This window comes from Urocampus carinirostris, chromosome 10 (genome assembly GCF_059441175.1).
Source record: "Urocampus carinirostris isolate Australia breed hairy pipefish chromosome 10, RoL_Ucar_1.0, whole genome shotgun sequence".
In the NCBI taxonomy this organism is placed as follows: domain Eukaryota; kingdom Metazoa; phylum Chordata; class Actinopteri; order Syngnathiformes; family Syngnathidae; genus Urocampus; species Urocampus carinirostris.
The window spans coordinates 24407293-24427983 of record NC_142358.1 but is presented as its reverse complement, the minus strand read 5'-3'; the positions used below and the strand labels follow the sequence as shown (position 1 = coordinate 24427983).

The 20691-nt window shown below is 39.2% G+C and overlaps 1 protein-coding gene across 1 annotated transcript in view; it reads left to right on the top strand.

The window, feature by feature from the left end:
• Positions 1-20691, top strand: part of meis3 (myeloid ecotropic viral integration site 3) — a 40314-nt gene that overhangs the window by 5123 nt on the left and 14500 nt on the right. The window contains exons 3-8 of the mRNA XM_088345883.1: positions 10856-10995; positions 13085-13259; positions 15969-16019; positions 16106-16156; positions 17119-17268; positions 17390-17498. Of these exons, the coding sequence (XP_088202009.1) occupies positions 10856-10995; positions 13085-13259; positions 15969-16019; positions 16106-16156; positions 17119-17268; positions 17390-17498 (676 nt within the window). The remainder of the gene's footprint in view (positions 1-10855; positions 10996-13084; positions 13260-15968; positions 16020-16105; positions 16157-17118; positions 17269-17389; positions 17499-20691) is intronic.

Genomic DNA, 20691 nt, shown 5'->3' with positions numbered 1-20691 from the left:
AACCTACACGAGGGCAAATAATACACAGATATTGTCAACATAAAATATAGGTTGTTCACATGCTATAGAATAAAAGTGTGTTTTAAGCTTAGATTAAAAGATTTCCACTGAGGTTGCAGATCGAATCTCAGGGGGAAGAGCATTCCACAGCACCGGGGCCCGAATGGAGAACGCTCCCAAACCTGCGGATCTCTTCTTGGCTCTTGGGATCACGAGTAGACCAGCATTTCCAGAGCGAAGGCTCCATACCGGGAAATTAAATCTGAAAGATATGAGGGAGCAAGTTCATGCATGATTATGTATACTACCAACATAACCAAGAAGTTTTTACCGGAAATATGAAAAGAAAATAGTGTACTAAACAACATAATTACTTAGTTGTGTAGATAATAAAGAAGAATATACTGGTAAAAAAAAAACAATGTACTGTACTTTCAAGCAGTGCTTCAATGGCAGACACCTGTACAATATTTTTGTATTTAACAATGATTTGATTGAATGAATGACTTGATCGATGTTGTCACTGTTTCACACTTTTCCTTACCCTTATCACTAATATTCCTTAATATGGGCAGAAAATGGAAATAAAACTAACAAAATAGCAATAAATTGAGATGTGGTACCTCTGAAACACAATTGGGACAGCGCCGATTGACTGAACGGGAAGAAGAGATTGAGCAGTACATTATCACCACTTACTCTGTCGTGGATGCTCCATTTTTTTCTTCTTCTTAGCATATTTTTGCCAGGGCAAAAGCCTGCAACCCAGTGAACGGATTCACAACCCAATTTTGGGTCTCGATCCACCCAAAAAATGCACTAGAGCAATAGGGATCTGGGTGGCATGAGAAAAGGCATTGGATTTGATCTTATAATCACACCTTTTTTACTGAAAGTACCACCTTGTATCACCTTTTTTATCTCAAAGGCGCACGTGATTGGTCAACGTTGTTTTATACAATGTAATGGAGCATTATGGGAAAGAGTTTAGCCAAAACAAAGCTGTACAATGTGGCACCGTGAATAAAAATAATGAGATCTTACACAGTCCCATACTCCCATACACTGTTGTACGATTGTGCACAGTAAATGATGTGACAATTAGAGTCATTAGATGCCCAAACCCCCCAATTCCAACCCCCTAACACCAAGCGCGAAGCAGGGAGACAATGTTGTAAGTCTTAGGTATGACTCGGCCGAGGATCAAACCTGCGACCTCCTAGTCTCGGGGCGGGCGCCATACCCCAGCCCACTGAGCTGGTTAATAAAGAGGATAAAAGTAATAAGATGAATAGATAAAACCTACTGCTTTTTGACTTGCCATGTCTAATCCTATGGGTTTGTGGGAAGGACTTTCGCCACAATCCAGGTTCGATTCCCGCTGCATCAAATGCTGAGTCAATGAGGTTGACGACAGATCAATTATGGTGATATATTACCGTAAAACCTCGGCGTAACGCGCACCCAAATTTTGATTTTATTTTTGGCTTTGATCATATGATTGGGTGAAAAAATAATGCGTGTATGTGTGAAAACTAAGTTATTGTTTTTCTTTGTCTGTCACTCGGTACTAAACGACCCATGGCTGACTAATGGTGTACATCGTGTAACATTTTTTTGTATTATTTACGATTTTTCAAATAGTCGTTTTTTTGTCCTGTTCAATTTAGACTCTAACCTAGATCGTCTCTGTCACTGGTAGCAGACAACAGTTTTAGATTGATTACTACTATTGCTGCAATACACTAGAACATTTTATCCTAGATCCAGCATTTTTCTTGCGCGTATTGTTTACACTGACAACAATGGCCACCAGATGATGGAGGTGCCGTATCTGAGTGAGATCAGGAGGTTTCCCCGATTACTTGTTACCAGTACTATCTGTTTCGCATGAGGGAGCAAACCCCTTCCCAAAAACGGCCTGGAAAGTGGTTGGCACCAGGCTGTACTTGCTCAAGATGCACCACAGAAAATGGTACACCTACAACTCTAGCAGTTAAGTAACCCGTGAACCGTGATCGTTTACACAACTTCTTTGTTTTTAAATCTACATAGTCCGTCTTGAAGTTAGTAAATAGGTGTCAGTTTTTTTGTTGGGTTTATTATTGCATAATAAAGGGAATTGCAATCATGAATAGGAGGAGCAATTGGCTGTGGTTGACAGGTATGACAATGAACTATTGTGTAAATGTTAAAGTATTTTTCTTAATATCTGTTTCTTTAAAATTGAATACCTTTGTAAAGTTTTACTAATTCATTTAGAGTTTCTGAAACTACTTGTCCTAATTTTCTGCCTCATAAAAAGATGTTTACGCGCCATTAAAATTCATGACATGAACACGTTTCAATAAATGTAAATTATTTACACCCCAGGCCATTACTACTGAACACGTTTTAAATTTACAAATAGAGACTTCATAGCTTTATAGAAGTGATAAGAGACACTTGCAGGAAACAAACAAAAATGTTCATCTGGTCAAAATCCCGTTAAAGTATTACCGTATTTCCCAGACTATATACAGCAACAATTCAAGGTTAATGGATCCCTTAACTGCTCGGGTCGTAGGGGCACCACTATCTGTGGTGTGTCTTGGGCAAGTACGGCCTGGTGGTGCCCATTCATCTCCAAGCTGTTTTTTGGGTAGCGGTTTGCTCTCTATACGACAGAGATACTATTAGGTTACATGGATACCAGTTGCAGGAGAAGTCTCCTGATCTGACTCAGATACAGCACCTTCATTATCTGATCCCTGTTGTTTTTTGGATGAAAGCGGCATTCGCTCTTGAGGGATGAGCCGGGCAGCGGCGTGTGACAATACTGATACTGGGGAAGAACAATTTATAATACAGTAAATAAAATCAGAAATGCCTAACAATACCATGGCACGCTTTTACATTATGGTAACCATTTATGAACGAATCAAATTATTTTGTTGTGAACTCAGATTTCCTCATATTTATGTTCTATGAAATAAGTTTGTTTTATTTCCTGATGTTTTTAATGCAGCCCTGTAGTTTTAATAGTCAATTGTGTCTTGTATATGAAACAAATAGCTCACACAGGATTGTTTGGAGTGTGAGCCTTATAATCAGGTGCGCCTTATAGGACATAAAATTCAGAACCCTTTAGAAAAAAACTACAATTGTAAAAATGATTCAATTATAGAAGCCGTTTCAAAACTCTGGTTTTCTTAACAGCATATTAAAGAAGTAGTGTTACATCCCCATATAAAAAAGTGTTTTTGTAGTTCTCTCGGATAGAATCACTCTTTTCACTGCCGGCGGCTCGACTTTTTAGAGCCCTATTACCCGTTCAAATAACTCAATTACATCTCACAATAAAAATGTCTTTTTTCCCCCCTCTAGTGGCGTAATTGTCAGCTCTGCGACTAAAAAAGAGGGAAATTTGCGGAATTTGTCATCTTGGGCTTTGCACTTTGATCCGCTGGAAGCGCGGAAACCCGATCGGGGTCACACGTAAAAAGAGAGGCGCAATCCGATAGCGGTGATTGTGTTAATAGTCGACCTCCATAAAAGTAGAAGGTGTCTCGGTGCAGGGCCTCAAAGCAGGTGCTTTCTGTGATCCCGGTGGCCATGTGGGACGAACAAACGCAACAATTTGATAAGCAGTTCAGGGACAATGCATTCGATCCCCAAGTGGGCAATTGTTTGGGAGACCGCTGGGGCCTTGCAGATGGGCCGATAAAGTCATAAAATTTAACATATGTTGGAACACCGAGAAATTAGCACAAAAACGACCCCCTGCCTGATGAACGAGAACCCCACAAATAATTATTATATTGTTACAGTTCTTGTTGGTTTTTATTGTGCATGTATTTACAGGGTTTGTACGGGTGCTTGAAATCCTTTAAGATCCATGAATTTTAATGGTGTGTTTTCAAGAAATGAAAAGCGCTAGAATTTTGGGTGAACTGCTTGTAATTGCTTAACTGTTGCCATGTTTATCAACAAGTCTGCTTTCAAATGATGCTTTCTAATTAAAGACAAATTAACGACATTAGTTTGTATGGCTTTGCAATACGAAGAACCCACTATAGGTCACCCAAGAGGTCAAGTGCATGCTACACATAAATAGTGCACTATGAAAATTGTATAAGTGCAAGGATTACATTTATTATGGGCCATGCAAGAAATGTAGTATTGCTTCCCTATGGTTTATTCTAATGGGAATAACTTCCTGCAACTGAAAATGTAAACTACATTTTAAGTCAAGTCATGTGCCCTTAATCACAAAGAGTCTCAATGGGCTGCGTCTCTAACATGAACACATTCCTAATAAAGAAAATTTTCAAATTTCAACTATTTAAGGAGACCTCAAACGTCGCTCCCCACTTTTAAGGGCTAGATCAGGGGGTTCCAACACAATTTACATGGGAGGCTCTGGAGCTGGTGTCTGGGTGAGGTTGGGACCATTTGGGTTTTTCCCCGAAAAAGAGCTGATAAAAACCCACATATCTCATCTCGAAACATAAGAATATCATGGAAAAGTACAGATACCAGTAGGCCATACTCATTCAATACAAGAGACATTTTTTCACCTCATTTATGTTTTCTTTCAACAGTCCATAAACCATATTGAATGCTAGAAGAGACTCATTTGCCTTTTTTTTAATTACAATTTAGGTACAAATTGAGGTAAAAATTACCAATTCGGTCCCCAAGACATAATCTACGTCCTTTATAATTTCCCCGCCTACACTCAAAAAAATATTGATAATTGCTAGAATAGATAACTTTGCCATATTACTGTCAGGTTTACCAAAGATTTGTGTCAAAAATATTGTTGCTCTGCAAAATACAAGCCTTGCAAAGGATTTCTTCTTTTAATTGTTAATCAGAAAATTGGCTTTGAAAGACTTAACATGTGCTTGAATTTGGCCATGAGAAAAGTATACAAATCCCGTAATTACAGTTTTAATATCTGACCTATCGACAGGTAAAAGCAAAAAAAAACCCGTCAATGCCCTGTGATCGGCTGGCCTTTACGTTAGCGTCGTCCGACTCAAGGTTAGTGACACAGATAAAGGCTACCCAGTCAACATTAAGTATTTTTAATATACGTACGGGGATCACTGCCCTCACTATAGCCTCTACAACTGCTGTGTGCAAAGTCACACCCTCCTGTGGTAAATCATAACCTTTGAGCTTGCCCACAGGGAATAGTCCATCATAGACATAAACTACACCAAGCAGATCATAACTTTTACGACGCCTTTGAAATAACACTGAAGTATAGAGGAAGATGTCCGGGGCCGCCGTGCCGTCTTTTGCTGTTGGGATCTGGCTGGCCCCGTGAGACTGCAAAAGGAGTCCCTTTAATCCAGCAGGAAGAAACAGAGATGTGCTGACCCGAGCAGGCTGGATGGAGGAAAGCTGCGGCGGAGCACAAATGAGCTCGCTAACACTGGGAAGGAGCATGAGAGGCGGGCGCGAGGGAGCCAAGCACATGTATATTGATGATGCTTTGTGCTGCTAAGGGGATGCTCCTGCTCTGTTTGTGTGAAGGAGCGTGCGTCCGTGGTGGCAGAACATTTCCTGCAGTTTTTCAGGGCGTGATCGCAAAATGCCTTGTTGCAGCAGGTTACGGGGGCTTTGTTTTGCAAGGGCAGTTAGGGTTTCGACTTGGGCCTTCTTTTATATCTGGTTCAGATCATCTACACTGGTGAGTTGAATTCTAAAAATGATTGCAAGGGTAGGGAACACATGGTTCGCCAAAGAGATATTGTCCCTTTTCATGAGTAGATCTTGCTCGGAGATAAAATATGGCCCATAGTAATCTTGTCTGTGATTTTCTAACTTAAGAGTATGCAAAGCCGAAGCAACACAGAGAAACTATTATTCGGTCCAAAAGATATTGGGCAAAGTTTAAACTCACAGTGTTAAACCAACTGACCCATTTGGCTGTACGTCACTAATGAGTCACTTTATGATGAAAACCCACATAACAAACTGTAAACATCCCCAAAAAACGCACCCAGAGCAATTTCTGTTCGCACCTTGTTTTGAAACCATTTATGAGCCTCAACAATCTCAGGTAAAAGCGGTAAAGAGACAAATTTTAAGTGGTGTATTTGTTGATATGGGACACAGGCTAAGGCATTATTAATATTTCATATTGTAATGCCCCTTAATGTGATCAATGATGTCCTCAGTGGCTGATTAATTCTCATTGCCAAATTATTAACAAAATAACAGACGGTATAAACATTCACACAAGAGCTACTGTTGGTTGTAACGCACACCAACTTCAAAGCACACAACTTTAACGCATCTGTCTCTACCCCCACCATTACAACATTCTCGTTCTGGACGTGCGGGTCCCTGCCATAGATTCTCTCTGTGAAGGTTGCATTTGCCGGTAAATTGGAGGGGTCCGCGAAGTCCGGTCTACACTGACCCTTTTTTGTCTCCTTGCTGTTTCACCATTGACCTGGTTGTCCACATCCCCAGCAAACAGAAGAATGTGCTGTAGGGTCATTCCCTTCCTCCTGTTGTGTTGTACAGGTCTTAATTGCCAGACGATCTTCTCCACCCATGGAGTTCTGCGCTCACCCATTGCACACTGACATCGCCGAAACAGGGTTACCGGTTGTCTGTAGTGCCCCCTTGGCTGTAATCTTCCTCTCCATGGCGAGATCAAGCGGTTCTCCTCTGGCTTCTGGGTGGACGACTGGATCATCTAGCCTCAGTTCATATGGCCTGAGAACTTGAATACACTGATTGCGTATCAGTTCATTTTGGACTGCGTTGATCATCCTAGCATATGCACGCCAACCCAGGCTATCAATCTCATGCGCAAGGCAACGAAGCAGGTCCCCTGGTTGTCAATCACGGTGCTTAAATTCACGGCGCAGTGAGTCTTTCAAATTAAACTGTCCATACCGCTTTTGCATCACCCCCACCCGAGCACAGTAATGAAGTCTATCTCTGTAGTTCAGCATCAGCAAACAGGATGTGGCGTCATCAATCAGCGACGGTGCTAAATGCACAGCCTGCTGCCTCAGCAACCAACTCAAATTGTGCTCTGTAAGCTTCCCATTTTCCCTTCCCGGAGAACTTGAGCTCTTTAATGTCAACTGCTGGTGTAATACTTCTGGTGAAACACCGGTGTTATGGCGATTACTCCTGGTGTAACTTGACGCAAGCATGTCAATCATCCACTCCGCGAGTTCTCCTTTCAAAACCCGCCATTGAGTGGGTAGCCGTCCATTATTGCATGCATACCAGGCAAGCGACGGAAAATCCAATACTTCTGACACCAATGTAATGCCCCTCGGCGTGATGAACGATGAACTCAGTCGCTGATGAAGTCTCGTCACCAATTTGATAACAAAATAAAAGGCGGACTAAACATTCACACAAGAGCTACTGTTGGTCGTAACCCACACCGTTCGTGTGCACACACAGATTGACTACAAAGCACACCACTTAAAGCACACAATCTCCGCATTTGTCGCCTCCCCCCTCCCTTGTGTCATGTCCTTTTTTAAAGGGTCCATGCGTTGACAAAAACAAAAGTAACAGACAAGACATGATATTTTATCAAATGATCAAACGTCACACAGGGAAATACATTTTGTCTGGGGAGCAGCAACTAGTATTAAGTATGCTATTTGATAAGTTAATACTTTACTGGAGTCTCAAAAAGTAGAGAAGTCATCCTCAATGAACTTGCAAGGAGAACAGGAGAGGACTGTAAAAATAAACCTGACAATGCAAAAATCCAAATTTGTTCTCAAAGTCCTCCCCTGAGCGCTTTCTTTTTATGGGTGATCAAAAACAGCAACATTATTGGCCAATAGTGACAACGATGTAAACAGGGCATAATCGTCAAAATGACTAAGAATCTTGGCATCCTATTCAATCACTGTTGCAAGTGTCGAATTTTAAGGCAGAGAAAAGCAGAATAAAGTTATCATTAATTTCTCAAGTGAGAAAAACATTGCTTTATTTAAAAAATGGAAATACATTTGTAATGTTCCCTTAAGCAAGCTACACTAACATTTTTTTGTACCACGGACCAAATTAATGTCAAATTGGCATAAACATGTTTGTACTTTTACAATCTTAATTGTAATATTACTACTACTACAAATAATAATAATATTAATAAGGATAATAGTAAAAACAACAATTGGATTGATTGAATAAATTAAATGTATTGTTTAAATCAAGATGACGGCAATAAAACAATAGGAACCAAAAATTAGGGGATCTATCTGTGCGTCCTGTTACTACATGATGTAAGGTCCGATACCGGTCCGCCCTGGCAACTGGGGATCCCTGCCCCAGAGCATTTTTTTCTAATGTTAAGCAAGAAGATTTCCTGTTAGTGCAATTTTGAAAAAACTAAGGATATAACAGCTATTTTTTTATTACCTTTTTTTAACGGTTATTGACAAATTTTACCAAAATCTTTGGCTATGCTTTGGCAATAGTTTCAAACTGAAATCCAAACTACTTTCTATGTGGCTATTTGAGAATTTTACGAAACACATACATTCTAAAAATAAGATAGAGAGTTAGTTTTGAATTCAGTAATTTGCAACTATGGATATTTAACACTGTGAAACATTCGGGACCAGAACTTAACACAACGTGAATGTGTGCTTCTTTAAAAGTAATGCGTTTATCATTTAGTAAACAATCAAAATGGAGAATATATCAATAAACGTTAAACTTGCAAGGAGAACAGGAGAGTACTGGACAGAAAAACCCTCATGATGCAAAATTCTAAATCTGCTTTAAAGGTTCTCCCCTGACCCCTTATTTTCTATCAAATCTCTTAGGCTAAAAAAAGCAGATCCACCCTAAAGTGTGGTAATCAGCACATTATTGGCCAATAGTGACAACGATGTAAACAGTGCATAATAGCCAAAATAACAAACAAAAGCGAGGAATAACAGTCAAAATTACGAACAGGAATTGTATGCAACCTCATTTTACATTCTTCCAATATTAACAACAGAAACAAGCAAAATAAACCTATAAAAAGGTATGGATATATGGAATTATCATGTTCTAAAACTGAAAAGTAAGAATGATTGCTTTGAAACCTGGTTTTAAGCATCCATTTTGCATGAATATTTACAATAAAAAGCTCAAAAGATGACATCAGTATTTTTTGAAATAGCAGCAACGATAAAAGAAAAATTGGGTCCACGGTTCGAGACCGGGTGGAAACATTTGTTGGCCTGGGATGGGCGCCACCAAGCTGTAGTTGCCCAAGACACATCACAGGAAATGGTGCCCCTACAACCCTAGTGCTTAAGGGATAGTCCCATCCACCCACACTGCTGAGGTACGGAATGCTGACTATATTGGTAAATTTTAGACCAGAAAGATAAACCTTTTGAGTTAGCTCAATTGCATTTTGAGTTTTTTAATGCCTGTTATCAAATTTAGTGCCTAAAAAGATGAACCTGGCCTATTTTATTCCTTTAATTCTGAGTGTTTCAAACCAATTTCATCAAATGAATCTACTTATAAATACTTATAAAATGAACTGGAATTGTGGTGCGCCAGTACAACATGACCCGCGTTGAGACGCGAAACCATTTCTGGGTCGCATTTCCCTTAATGGCACAGTAATTGATCTCTAGAGTGACCTACCTAATTGCTTTTAAAACATTGTCATCCTGGCCAAACTTGCTCTGCCCTGAGAGAGTAGAATATGTATCTGAAAAAGCTGCTCAGTCAGCAAATCCAACAATGCTGAAACCGCTTTTTGGGGGCAACTTTTTTACATCTGGGGTAACCTACCTGACTGCCTGTAAAAGATAATTCTGATATTCAATCACTTTCTGGCCTGGAAGACTGGATTGTCTTTCTAAAAAAACTTCTGAGTCAGCAAAACCAAAAGTACAGAGGCTGTTTTTTGACTCTTTCTCTAGCGTGACCTACCTGATTGCTTGTGAAAAATTATGAGCCTGGCCAAACCTTTATGGCCTAGGAGAGTAGAGTGTCTTTCTAGTAAAGCGGCTGAGTTAGCAAAACCAAAACTGTGAAAAGTGTATCGACTCTAAGGGGCCGGTCACACAGCCGTTTGCGGCTGAATCACGGCTAAAATTTTGCATTTTTTTTTGCCCGTGGTTGCCCGCGATGGAAAATGCGCAAAATTGGCCAACCCGCTGTTCATCGGTGGTATGCCCGCAAAACAGACGCCGGCGACTGTTCCGCTTCCTCATCGCGTCATTTCTGCGTCATTTTCTCGTGTGGACCACGGGTATAAAAGCTCCCGAGCCGGTGTTGTGCCCAAATCCGACTCCTACGCAACACGCGAGTAAAGCACTGCTGTATCTCGTCTATATGGCGGTCTCAAAACGTCCAACAGCGCCCAACAGTGTCTGCTTCACGGCCAGAAATTTCTGGCCGTGGTTCAGCCTCGATACGCTCGTGAAAGGCTGTGTACCCGCGCTCTGAAGAATTGAGCAGCGCAAAACTTATTCACGCTGCCACCCGCGCGCGAATTTCCGACCGCGTGTTAAGCACTGCTGTATCTCGTCTGTATGGCGATCTCAAAGCGTCCAATAGCGTCCGCCTCACAGGCAGAAATTTCTGGCCGTGATTCAGCCGCAAATGTAAATGTCTGTGTGACCGGCCCCTAAGACTATCGGCAGATATTAAAAATGTTTAAAACATGCCAAATTATTTAACCCGAGGCTGCCAGAGACTGAATATTTTGCCCACCCCTTTTATAGCAATAGACTTTTCCAAACAGTGCTACAGTAAAAGAACAAAAAGTGACTTAATCGAAAAGAACCACATGAGCCACGTTATACCATCATGTTCATTGTCATATTTGTCTCAATTTGTTTGTCTGCTCCTCTTTCAGTATGAAGATCTGGTGCACTACTCCGGGACAGAGGCCATGTCGATGGGAGTGTACGGGGAAGATGTCAGGCAACTTCCGACCCCTCAGTACGGAGCCGCCATCCCCGACTCCTTGAAACACCACAAGGACCAGATTTATGGGTGCGTTCGCCTGTGCGCAACCTAATCATTGTTGGGCGCGTTACTGAAAAGCAGCAATTAATGATCTTTACTAGTTACTTCATTTTAAAAGTAATTCAGTTACCCCACTGAGTAATAACACCTAAAATGAGTGCGTTACTCTGAAAGTAATTATCTAGTTACAAGTTACTTTATTTACTTGAATACAACCCAACCCCCTAAAAATGCTTCAAAATAACCATATGATAAAATAAATATTTGCAAATTACTGGCAAATTACTTTAACTATCTTGCACACCTGCCACTGGAAATATTCTGTTTTTTATTTTTTATATTTCTAAGTACTTGATTATACTGTTGACATTCTTAGCTGTTATTCATTACTTTTTGTCTTACTGCTGTAACAAAAGAAATGTCCCCATTGTGGGACGAATAAAGGATTATCTTATCTTATTTACAGTCAGGAGAATAACCACATGAAGAGAAACTCATTGTGCTTGTACTCTGTGCTCGTATTCAGTTTTTGTACTCTGTATTGCTGGGAAACATAACCATGCCCACACCGCTGAGTTTAAGGCTGGTGGATCGGGGATTGCTCGTGACGACATGAATCATGTAAGAGGATTCAGGAGTCGTAGGACACTATAATTCATGAGATGCATAGAAAACGTAGCAAAAAATATGTTGTAACACACCATTCAGTAATATCAGTAACGATATAATATTTTATTGGCTAATTAAATATTAATGCTTTCCAGTACTCATTACATAAAAAGTACCATAAAGCGCACAGTATTAGAAGGCGCACCCCCCCCCCAAAAAGTCTTTGGTCATACATTTTTTATATATGCGACGCACTGGACTATATGTAAGGTGCATGGACTTAAAACTAAATTAAGGGCAACCATATTTTGTTTGTTGCGCATTTTATTTACCCACGGTATATAATAGTGCAAAGATTGTTTATTCAAAAAATGTCGCTGACCAATATCGCAGCGGGAATCAAACTCATGTCGCCACGACGGAAACTTGGACCACTAGACCACCAAATGACATATGAAAAAGCATTAGGTTTTATATCATACTATTTTACTCAGGGTGCCAGAGACGAACGTTAGATAATAAAGAAGAAAGTTGTCCTGAAAGATATGAATAAAGTTCGATTCATCATCAGCTACACCTCTGAGTTGTTTCCTTCGTCATGCTTTATTGTGTTTATTTGAATATTTCAGGACGACTTTCATTTTCCTCCGTTCTCTAACATTGGTCTCGGGTACTGTGAGTACAAATAGAGAGATCTGCATCCCTGGTGGTCAAGCGGTCAGGATTCAGTGCTTTCACCTGGGTTTGACTCCAGTTTCGCACATCATTTTGCAAATTTGATCAGCAAAGTTTTTCGATTAATCAATCATTGCACAAATAAGGTATTACTGTAAAATCTCGTGTAGTAACACACTTGTCTTGGGATCAAGAAGTCGCAGGTTCAATTTCCGGCTCCTCCGTGATATATGTCAAAGTGTCCTTGGGCAAGACACTGAATCCCTAATGCCCCCAATAAGCAAGTAGGCGCCTTGCATGGCTGACTCCCTATTGGTGTGTGACTGTGTGAATGTGTAAGTGTGAAGCACATTGTAAAGCACTTTGGGATGTCTTCATTGACTTGAAAAGCGCTATATAAATGCAGACCATTTACCATTTAATTACTGTATAGATTTCCGATTTTATCCACCAGTATTTTCCAGTATACAAGGTGTACGGGTTATAAAACAGTTTAAACTTTCTGGCCAATTTGGGGTTTTTAGGTGCGCTGTATGTTCCGTAAGATACGGTAATTGCGTTTCTCTGTTACACGTTAGTCGCAAGGCTGAACCCAATACACATCTGGTGAACACCGTGATTTATTTAAAACACTCGAGACTGTGCGCGCACTTGAGGCACATTAACATTCAGCCGGTGTTTGTGACGTTTTCAGCTGTCACTATCATAAATTCTGTTCTATAAAATGACTCGCGGCACCTCCCGCGAATGTTTGGCGTTGGAGCTGTGTGTCAACTGTCGCTGCGTTTATGTGAAGTATGTTAACCGTTTTTCTGTGCGCTCGTATCTGCAGTCACCCGCTGTTCCCACTGCTGGCCTTAGTGTTTGAAAAGTGCGAGCTGGCCACCTGCTCCCCCCGAGACTCGGCCTCCATGTCGGCCGCATCCCACCTCCCCGGTATGACCAGTCACAGTGATGTCTGCTCATCGGAATCCTTCAATGATGATATCGCCGCCTTCGCTAAACAGGTGAGCTGCAGCAACAACAGCCAATGACAGTAAAGGTTGTTCAGTGTAACCCAGTGTTTCCGAACTATGGCCCGTAAACCAGATACACAGTCTGTTCGGCCCCTTGAACAATACCAGAAAGTTTTGGAGTGCATCTATTTTACCTGATAAAGAACTCAAAGTCTGGGAATGGATCACTGTTCCAGACTCTCACCACTGGACTAGCAACCATATAGACGACATAAAAAGCCATTGGGTTTTATCCCACCACACTATCTTTAGTGATGGTACCAGAGACGAATGTTAATTTCGTTGTGCATTTCACATGTTACAACAACAATAAAGTCTAATCTCCTAATACATTTTAAGTGAGAAACCTGAATTTCAGTTATTTCCATTCTCTAACATTCATCTCTGGTACTGTGACTTAAGATGATAATGAAGTAAAATCGCCTCTTTGTATGTCCCCTATATCACCGGTGGTCTAGTGATTATGATTCCATGCTCTCGCTGCCATGTTCCAGATACCATTCCTTTTGCATGCAATGTAAAACAAAATAGATAAAATTACTAGCTACTCCACTTTAAAAGTAATCGATTTCCCTCCCCCCCATTACCGACACCCAAATGTAGCGCGTTACTCGGAAAGTTACTATTTACTTACGAATTACCATATATACTCGCATTGAAGCCGACCCGCCGAAGCTGCTTTAAAATAGCTGCATAATAAATATAATAATAATTATAAGTATAGTGATATTAATAATAATAAAAAATATAATGATGATGATAATAATAATAATAATAATAATAATAATAATAATAATAATAATAATAATAATAATAATAATAATAATAATAATAATAATGATGATGATGATAATTATATTAAAAAAATGGGAAAAAACATGTACACCAACCTGTGGAAGCAGTAAAGCCTTCATAATTCTTCACTGGTTCTTGCAATCTTGAAAGCTTGCAAATGAACCCTAAGCCGAAACACTTCATATCCATATCCATTTTGGGTTCAGACCACTGGAGATTTACTTCTCCACTTTTAGGTACTCTCAATTTTATATTTTCCCCCAGGCATTGTATATTGCAAAAACTATTTTATAAATAAAAAGACCAAAATTCAGCAAACTTCCACTGTAAATTCTGTGCTCACATTAGACCCATTGATTGAGTTAGTTTGTTGTACCTGTATAACCCATTCCCCCACATGCGGCCTACAATTTGCTACTGGAAACACAAAAAGATACGCTCATATAAACTGCCTCCCGCTTTCAGTATTTTGTTTTATAATTGTATCTTCATGTTGACAACTTCAGTGTCCTCATATTCCGTGCTTGAGAAAATGGCATTGTAACTTTAATCAGGTGTACTTTGAAGGCCTATAAAACATGTTGGCAATATTGATACTTTGATACATCGTGAGTGAAGGAGTGAAAGACTGCTATAAAAGAACATTGTCACTTATGACCTGTCCTTTGTAATTGGCGGAATAACGTTCCATAGGCAGTTGAATTACAAAATGTTACTAATAGCGCGTTAAAGTATTCATTACGGAGAAAAATAATTGCGTTCCAGGAAACACCTTAATCCCAACTCTGGATACAATCACAATACATTTTTCACTTACAGTGTTTAGAATAGACAAATAGAATATAATTTATTGTCACTGTAACATGTGAAACGCACAACAAAATTAAACTTTCGTCTCTGGTACTGTGACTAACAAAAGTGAGATAAAATCTACTACCTTTTCGCAAATTGTTTATTTCATACTACTTTTGGTCTAGTCCTTTGACAACTAAGCTGATCTTGGACCTGTTGGGACTGTTCCTTGGACTTTTTTTGTGTAGAACCCACATAGTGGTCATATCCCTCAAGAGGGGTGACCGACAGCAAGACAAACACATACAATAACAAAGAAAATAAAAGGGAAAAAAATAGCAAAAAAACGCACAGAAAATTTTTGGGACCATGGCCAACCCAATTGCCCAAACACCCAAACAAGTTGGGCACCTTGGCACCTAAGTTGGTCATGCTTTCGTCCTTCCAGATGAAACGGGGCACCAGAAAGCGGCCATGTCACTCGGGTCAGAGTGACACAACACACTCTTTTGTTCAACAGCAGGGCCCGACAGCTTTCACTGGTTTACCCCTGCCGCGTCATACGGGTGCCCAACTTCCACATCCTCTCACATTTAGTGACCCTATAACTAGGGTTTGCGAGACCTTTCGGTCTCCCGACCCCCTTTCTTTGCCTTGCTGTCTCTTAGGGAGTAGAGATAGAGAGGAGAGGATCCCCAGTCCCCTCGCTCCCTCCACAGCGGACCATGGTGGGAGAATTCTCTTACCTCTCACAAGGAGAGGGCCCCTCACCACAGGGCAAATTTATTTCATAAATAGTGTTATTATTTATCTTCAGACTTTTGATCTGTAAAAATCCAGATAGGGTTATTTGTTTATTATTTGTTTCACTAAAATTGTTCTTTATCTTTACTTTCTGACTTTTGTTCTCTGAAGAATCCAGAAGGGTTATTTAATTGTGGCTTTCTGGAGAATATCACATTTTTACATTTAGGCACTCCTGCAATTGTCACACTTTTTCTGTTACAAACTGACCCCGGCCCCTCATCAGAGAAGGGAAAGGTTATGTGGCCCTCACAGGAAAAATCCCTGATGTAACCTCGTCCTACTCCATTTTCATTCAATGTGTTGCAGATTCGTTCAGAGAAACCGATATTTTCTTCGAATCCAGAGCTGGACAATTTGGTGAGATGCATGAAATACTTTTAGAAATATTAAAACATCAACACTATGTTTTTTCGACCTATAATCAACTCAATTTTTCCTTGTAGATGATTCAAGCCATACAGGTTCTTCGGTTTCATTTACTGGAGTTAGAGAAGGTTGGTTGATGAATCATTGTTGCGAAAAAAAGTCCAACATCAATGAAAAGAAAAATATATACTTAAGGGTCATTTTGTATTATTTAGCACCTCCTAGTGGATTAAAAAACCTTGGATAGGGTTTTCAAATTTTATTTTCCACTGATCAACAAAGCCATTGTAACCAGAATAAATGATTAAAAATGCTATTTATTATGTGAACTACAGAATACAAGTAACAATAACAATAAAATATTTTTTCAAAGGGGCATTGTGCATTAATTAGCGTCACCTAGTGTTAAAAAACTAAATTCATTCAAAAAACAACCACATTGTTTTGAGTAATAATTAAAAATACAATCAAATAATATCAAACATGTAATTTATTTTGTCCTGTGTTATGTATTCAATTCTGTCACAGTAATTTGTTATTAAAAATAAGGCGGCCCAGTTTCCCGAGCTTTTCACCTATTTGTTGATCAGTGTTTAACGAATCGGCTACTATATCGATCTACAAATAGGTGAAATGATATGACAGTTTGACCCACCCCCTCATTTGAATAACGTTTTTTTTGTGACGTAATACACAACAAAATACATGACCCCAAAAAAGACAAAAGACTCAAAAGAACAAAATGCATAAACAAATTATAAAATTGCATTTATGTCATGTATTGGAAATATTTCAGTATTATGTGATTTATTTATGTGTTAAATTATTTATTTGACATATATTTGGGTATTTATTTATTTATACATTTATTTCAACATATTGCAAGTTTGGTCATCCATAATTTAGTACCATTTTCTACATTGTAAAATGAAAAAGAATAATAAAAAATTAAAAAAATTCCAGTTATCGTTATCTTCAATTCGGTCCGAAAAGATAAATGATTATTTTATTTTCGTGCAACATTTCCAGTGCATGTTTTCATCATTTGTTACCCTGTTTTGCAATCATGACTGAAACATTTATATCTCAGGTGCACGACTTATGCGATAACTTCTGCCACCGTTACATCACCTGCCTGAAGGGCAAAATGCCTACCGACTTGGTCTTGGATGAAAGGGAGGGTGGTTCCAAGTCTGACATGGAGGACTTTAACGGATCCTGCACTAGTCTATCGGAGCAGGTGAGGCTGGATAGACAAAGGATTTGGGAAAAGAAGAGTTTGAGAAAAAAAGGGGATGTAAAATTAATGGCTCAAGAATTCATGACTCATCCCTTATTTTTATCTTTTTGTGTCTCGGCAGAACGCATCGTGGTTACGAGAGCCGGACGAATGTGCCACCACTCCTTTGGGAACGCCGGGCACTTGCGGTTTGCCTTCACACAGCACAGCAGACAACTGTAGTGACACAGGTGCCCTTCTACACGCATACAACACACAAAATCATGCATCTTGTTAGCTGACTAATATCCGATTTTAATGTTGTGTTTTCAAAGATTGAAAACTGATTAAAATTTGAGTAAAGTGCTTGTAAATGCTTGAAATTGTCACCATGTTTCTTAATAAGCCTGGATAAATATGACTCACATACTGCTCTCCAATGGCTTCGCTTTGCCATTGCATGTTTTCCTAACCTGTGATTAACTGCAGCTGGAATTGGTTTGTAGGGAATTGTCCTATGAAGCGTCATCGCCCTCTACTGTAAGTGCAAGGGATATGTATCAAGTATGGTCAATTATTATGGCCCATGAAAAAATTAAGATAGTGTTTCTCAGTGGTGAATTGTGATGAGAGGAACTTCCTGCAACTTAAATTGTAAGCTACATATAAAGTAGTTTTTACCCAACACCTATAAGGGAGGAAATTGTCCCAAAAACAAATATATTTACGGTTTACCAGTGTCTGAAACTCATGACAAAAAGTTTCCGGAAACCACGGCAGACAACTCTGAAAAGTTGACTGCCCAGCCATAAAGTTGCCTGCCCCATTTTTCACAACTTGAAACGCAATACGACGACTAATCGCAAAAAAAAAAACATTTTTGCAAAGTATTAAGGACACTTTAAAATTACGTTTATTATAAATCTACTTATAACATTCATTGCATGTACAGTATATGACATTGCTGTTTTCCATCTGCCATCAGTATGTACCTGTATTCACTCATCTTCATTCATGCAATGTTTGCATTACGTCGTCTGCTACAAGCCACGTGAACTCCTCTTTCCACGATGCTTTTAATGTACGTTTTCGTTTTGTAGCGTCATCAATTTTGTTAGCTTCTTTTGAATCTTTCTTCTGGGGCTGAGGTTTTGGCTTGATTCCAAACCACTTATCCATTTTTTTTGTGTTCTCTGTGCGTTTACTTTGGAAAATGATATGCAAATGCACGACCTTATAAGGTTCGGCAAAGTCCGGAAGTACGAAGTTATTTGATGCAGGCTTCTGATTGCCTGCCGAGTATGCAAATTGCCAAACGAACCGAAATTCCGAAATTTCCAAACCCAAAAAAGATTTCGAAATCGGAATAAAACAAACGTTTGATTTGAAAAGAAAAGAAATCTTTTTTTTTTCTAGAAAAAGTTGTCGGCCACCCAGGCGGAGACAGTTGTACGCCCGATGTAAAAGATGCACGCCCTTGTTGAAATTTCCTTTAATCCTCGAGAAACAATGACAAGTAAATACGTCCGGGCAGGCGTTATTTCAGACACTGGGTGTACCCAATATGTAAAAATCATATGTCTTGATAAATACTCACGCAAGGATAAAAATCACATATTAAAACGCAGTGGTGGCTTTGTAAAATACATGATTCAGACCTTATCAGGATTTACATTTATTAAGCGGCTGAGTAATTATAAAATATAAAGGTCCAGGGTTTAATTCCAACTGCTGCAGTTTTGTATGTTCTTCCTGTGCCTGTGTGGGTTTTTATTGGCACTCCAGTTTCCTCCCACATTCCAAAAACATGCAAATCAGGTTGATTGGCCGGTCCAAATTGTCCCTAGGTGTGAATAAGTCAGTGGTTTGTCTCTGTGTGCCCTGCGACTGGCTGGCAACCAGATCAGGATGTCCCCTGCCAAGGCTGGGATGGGCTCTAGCGCCCCCCGCGACCCTAGTGAGGATATGTGGCGCAGAAAATGGATGGATGTATTTATTGATCATACATTTTTTTCGTCCTGGGCCTTAAAAACGTTTGCCCACCCCTGTATTTGAACAGGCAAGGAAAGGATTAACTGAAGAACAAAATCAAACAAATAAAAAAAAAAATCACAGAGCATACTGTAACCCTTATACAGTGTAATTGAATAAACTACAGAAAATGTTGCTTTAATATGAAATACAAGAGTCAAGCCACAGCTTCTCCCTGTTCATTGCACCGAATGCACAAATCACCGACTCTATCATCTTGCATCAATGAATTTTTATTGAATCTTTAACTCGTGCCCTCTTTCATTTTATGCGGTTGTGCTGAAACCATTAACTGTTAAACTGCCCGGCTTCATTTTATATCGTCAATATAATTTCCTTTTTTAAATCGCGTAAATTTTGTCGGGAAGTTAGCTGGCCTTAAGCTTGTCACTTGATTTCATTCTTCAGTTAAGGCAAAAATATTCTCTACTTACTCAAATGTTGTGTTGGATTTTGCTACTTTGAGAATTCCATAAATCTTTTTACAAGTTGCAACAGATTGTGGGAAAACAACAATGCGATATCAACTCTACTTCAAGCAATAGGTGAACACTACAGTTGAATATCTAGCAGTACCTTTAAGGGACATTGTGTATTATTTAGCGCCACTTTGTGGTGAAAAAAAAACACAAGTGAAATAAACAATATTTAGGCAAATAATAAGCAATGATACATTAATAATCACATAAACAAGCATTTTTAAATACTCGTGGGTCAATAAATATGAATTCATTTTCCATAATAGAGGGAACTGACGTGATTGTCAGCCATCTTGCTGCTACGGGAGCCCCAAAAACCAAAAATCCTTTGATAGACTAAAAACCTTGTTATAGTCTCTGTAGTTTGTATTTTTCCGTATTCTCTTTTAGCACTTGTTTTTGGTTGCACTACACAATACAGCGATATCTAGTGGTCACATGTTACACTGGTCCCTGGTCATTGTTACTCGAGCGTCATTCTGTACAATTATGATTTGAATTGATTTAATGAAAAGAATTAACCAACAAACTTTATCGTATTCAAATGACTTAAATGATTGATTAAACATCTTGTGCTAAAAAATAGACCGAAAAATAGACTTTAATCAGTTTTTAACTTCACAATCAATACTTTTGCATAAAATTTATATCAATAGCCTGTCCCTAGTAGCAGACAGACAGACAGACAAACAGACAGACAGACAGACAGACAGACAGACAGACAGACAGACAGACAGACAGACAGATAGACAGACAGATAGACAGACAGACAGATAGATAGATAGATAGATAGATAGATAGATAGATAGATAGATAGATAGATAGATAGATAGATAGATAGATAGATAGATAGATAGATAGATAGATAGATAGATAGATAGATAGATAGATAGATAGATAGATAGATAGATAGATAGATAGATAGATAGATAGA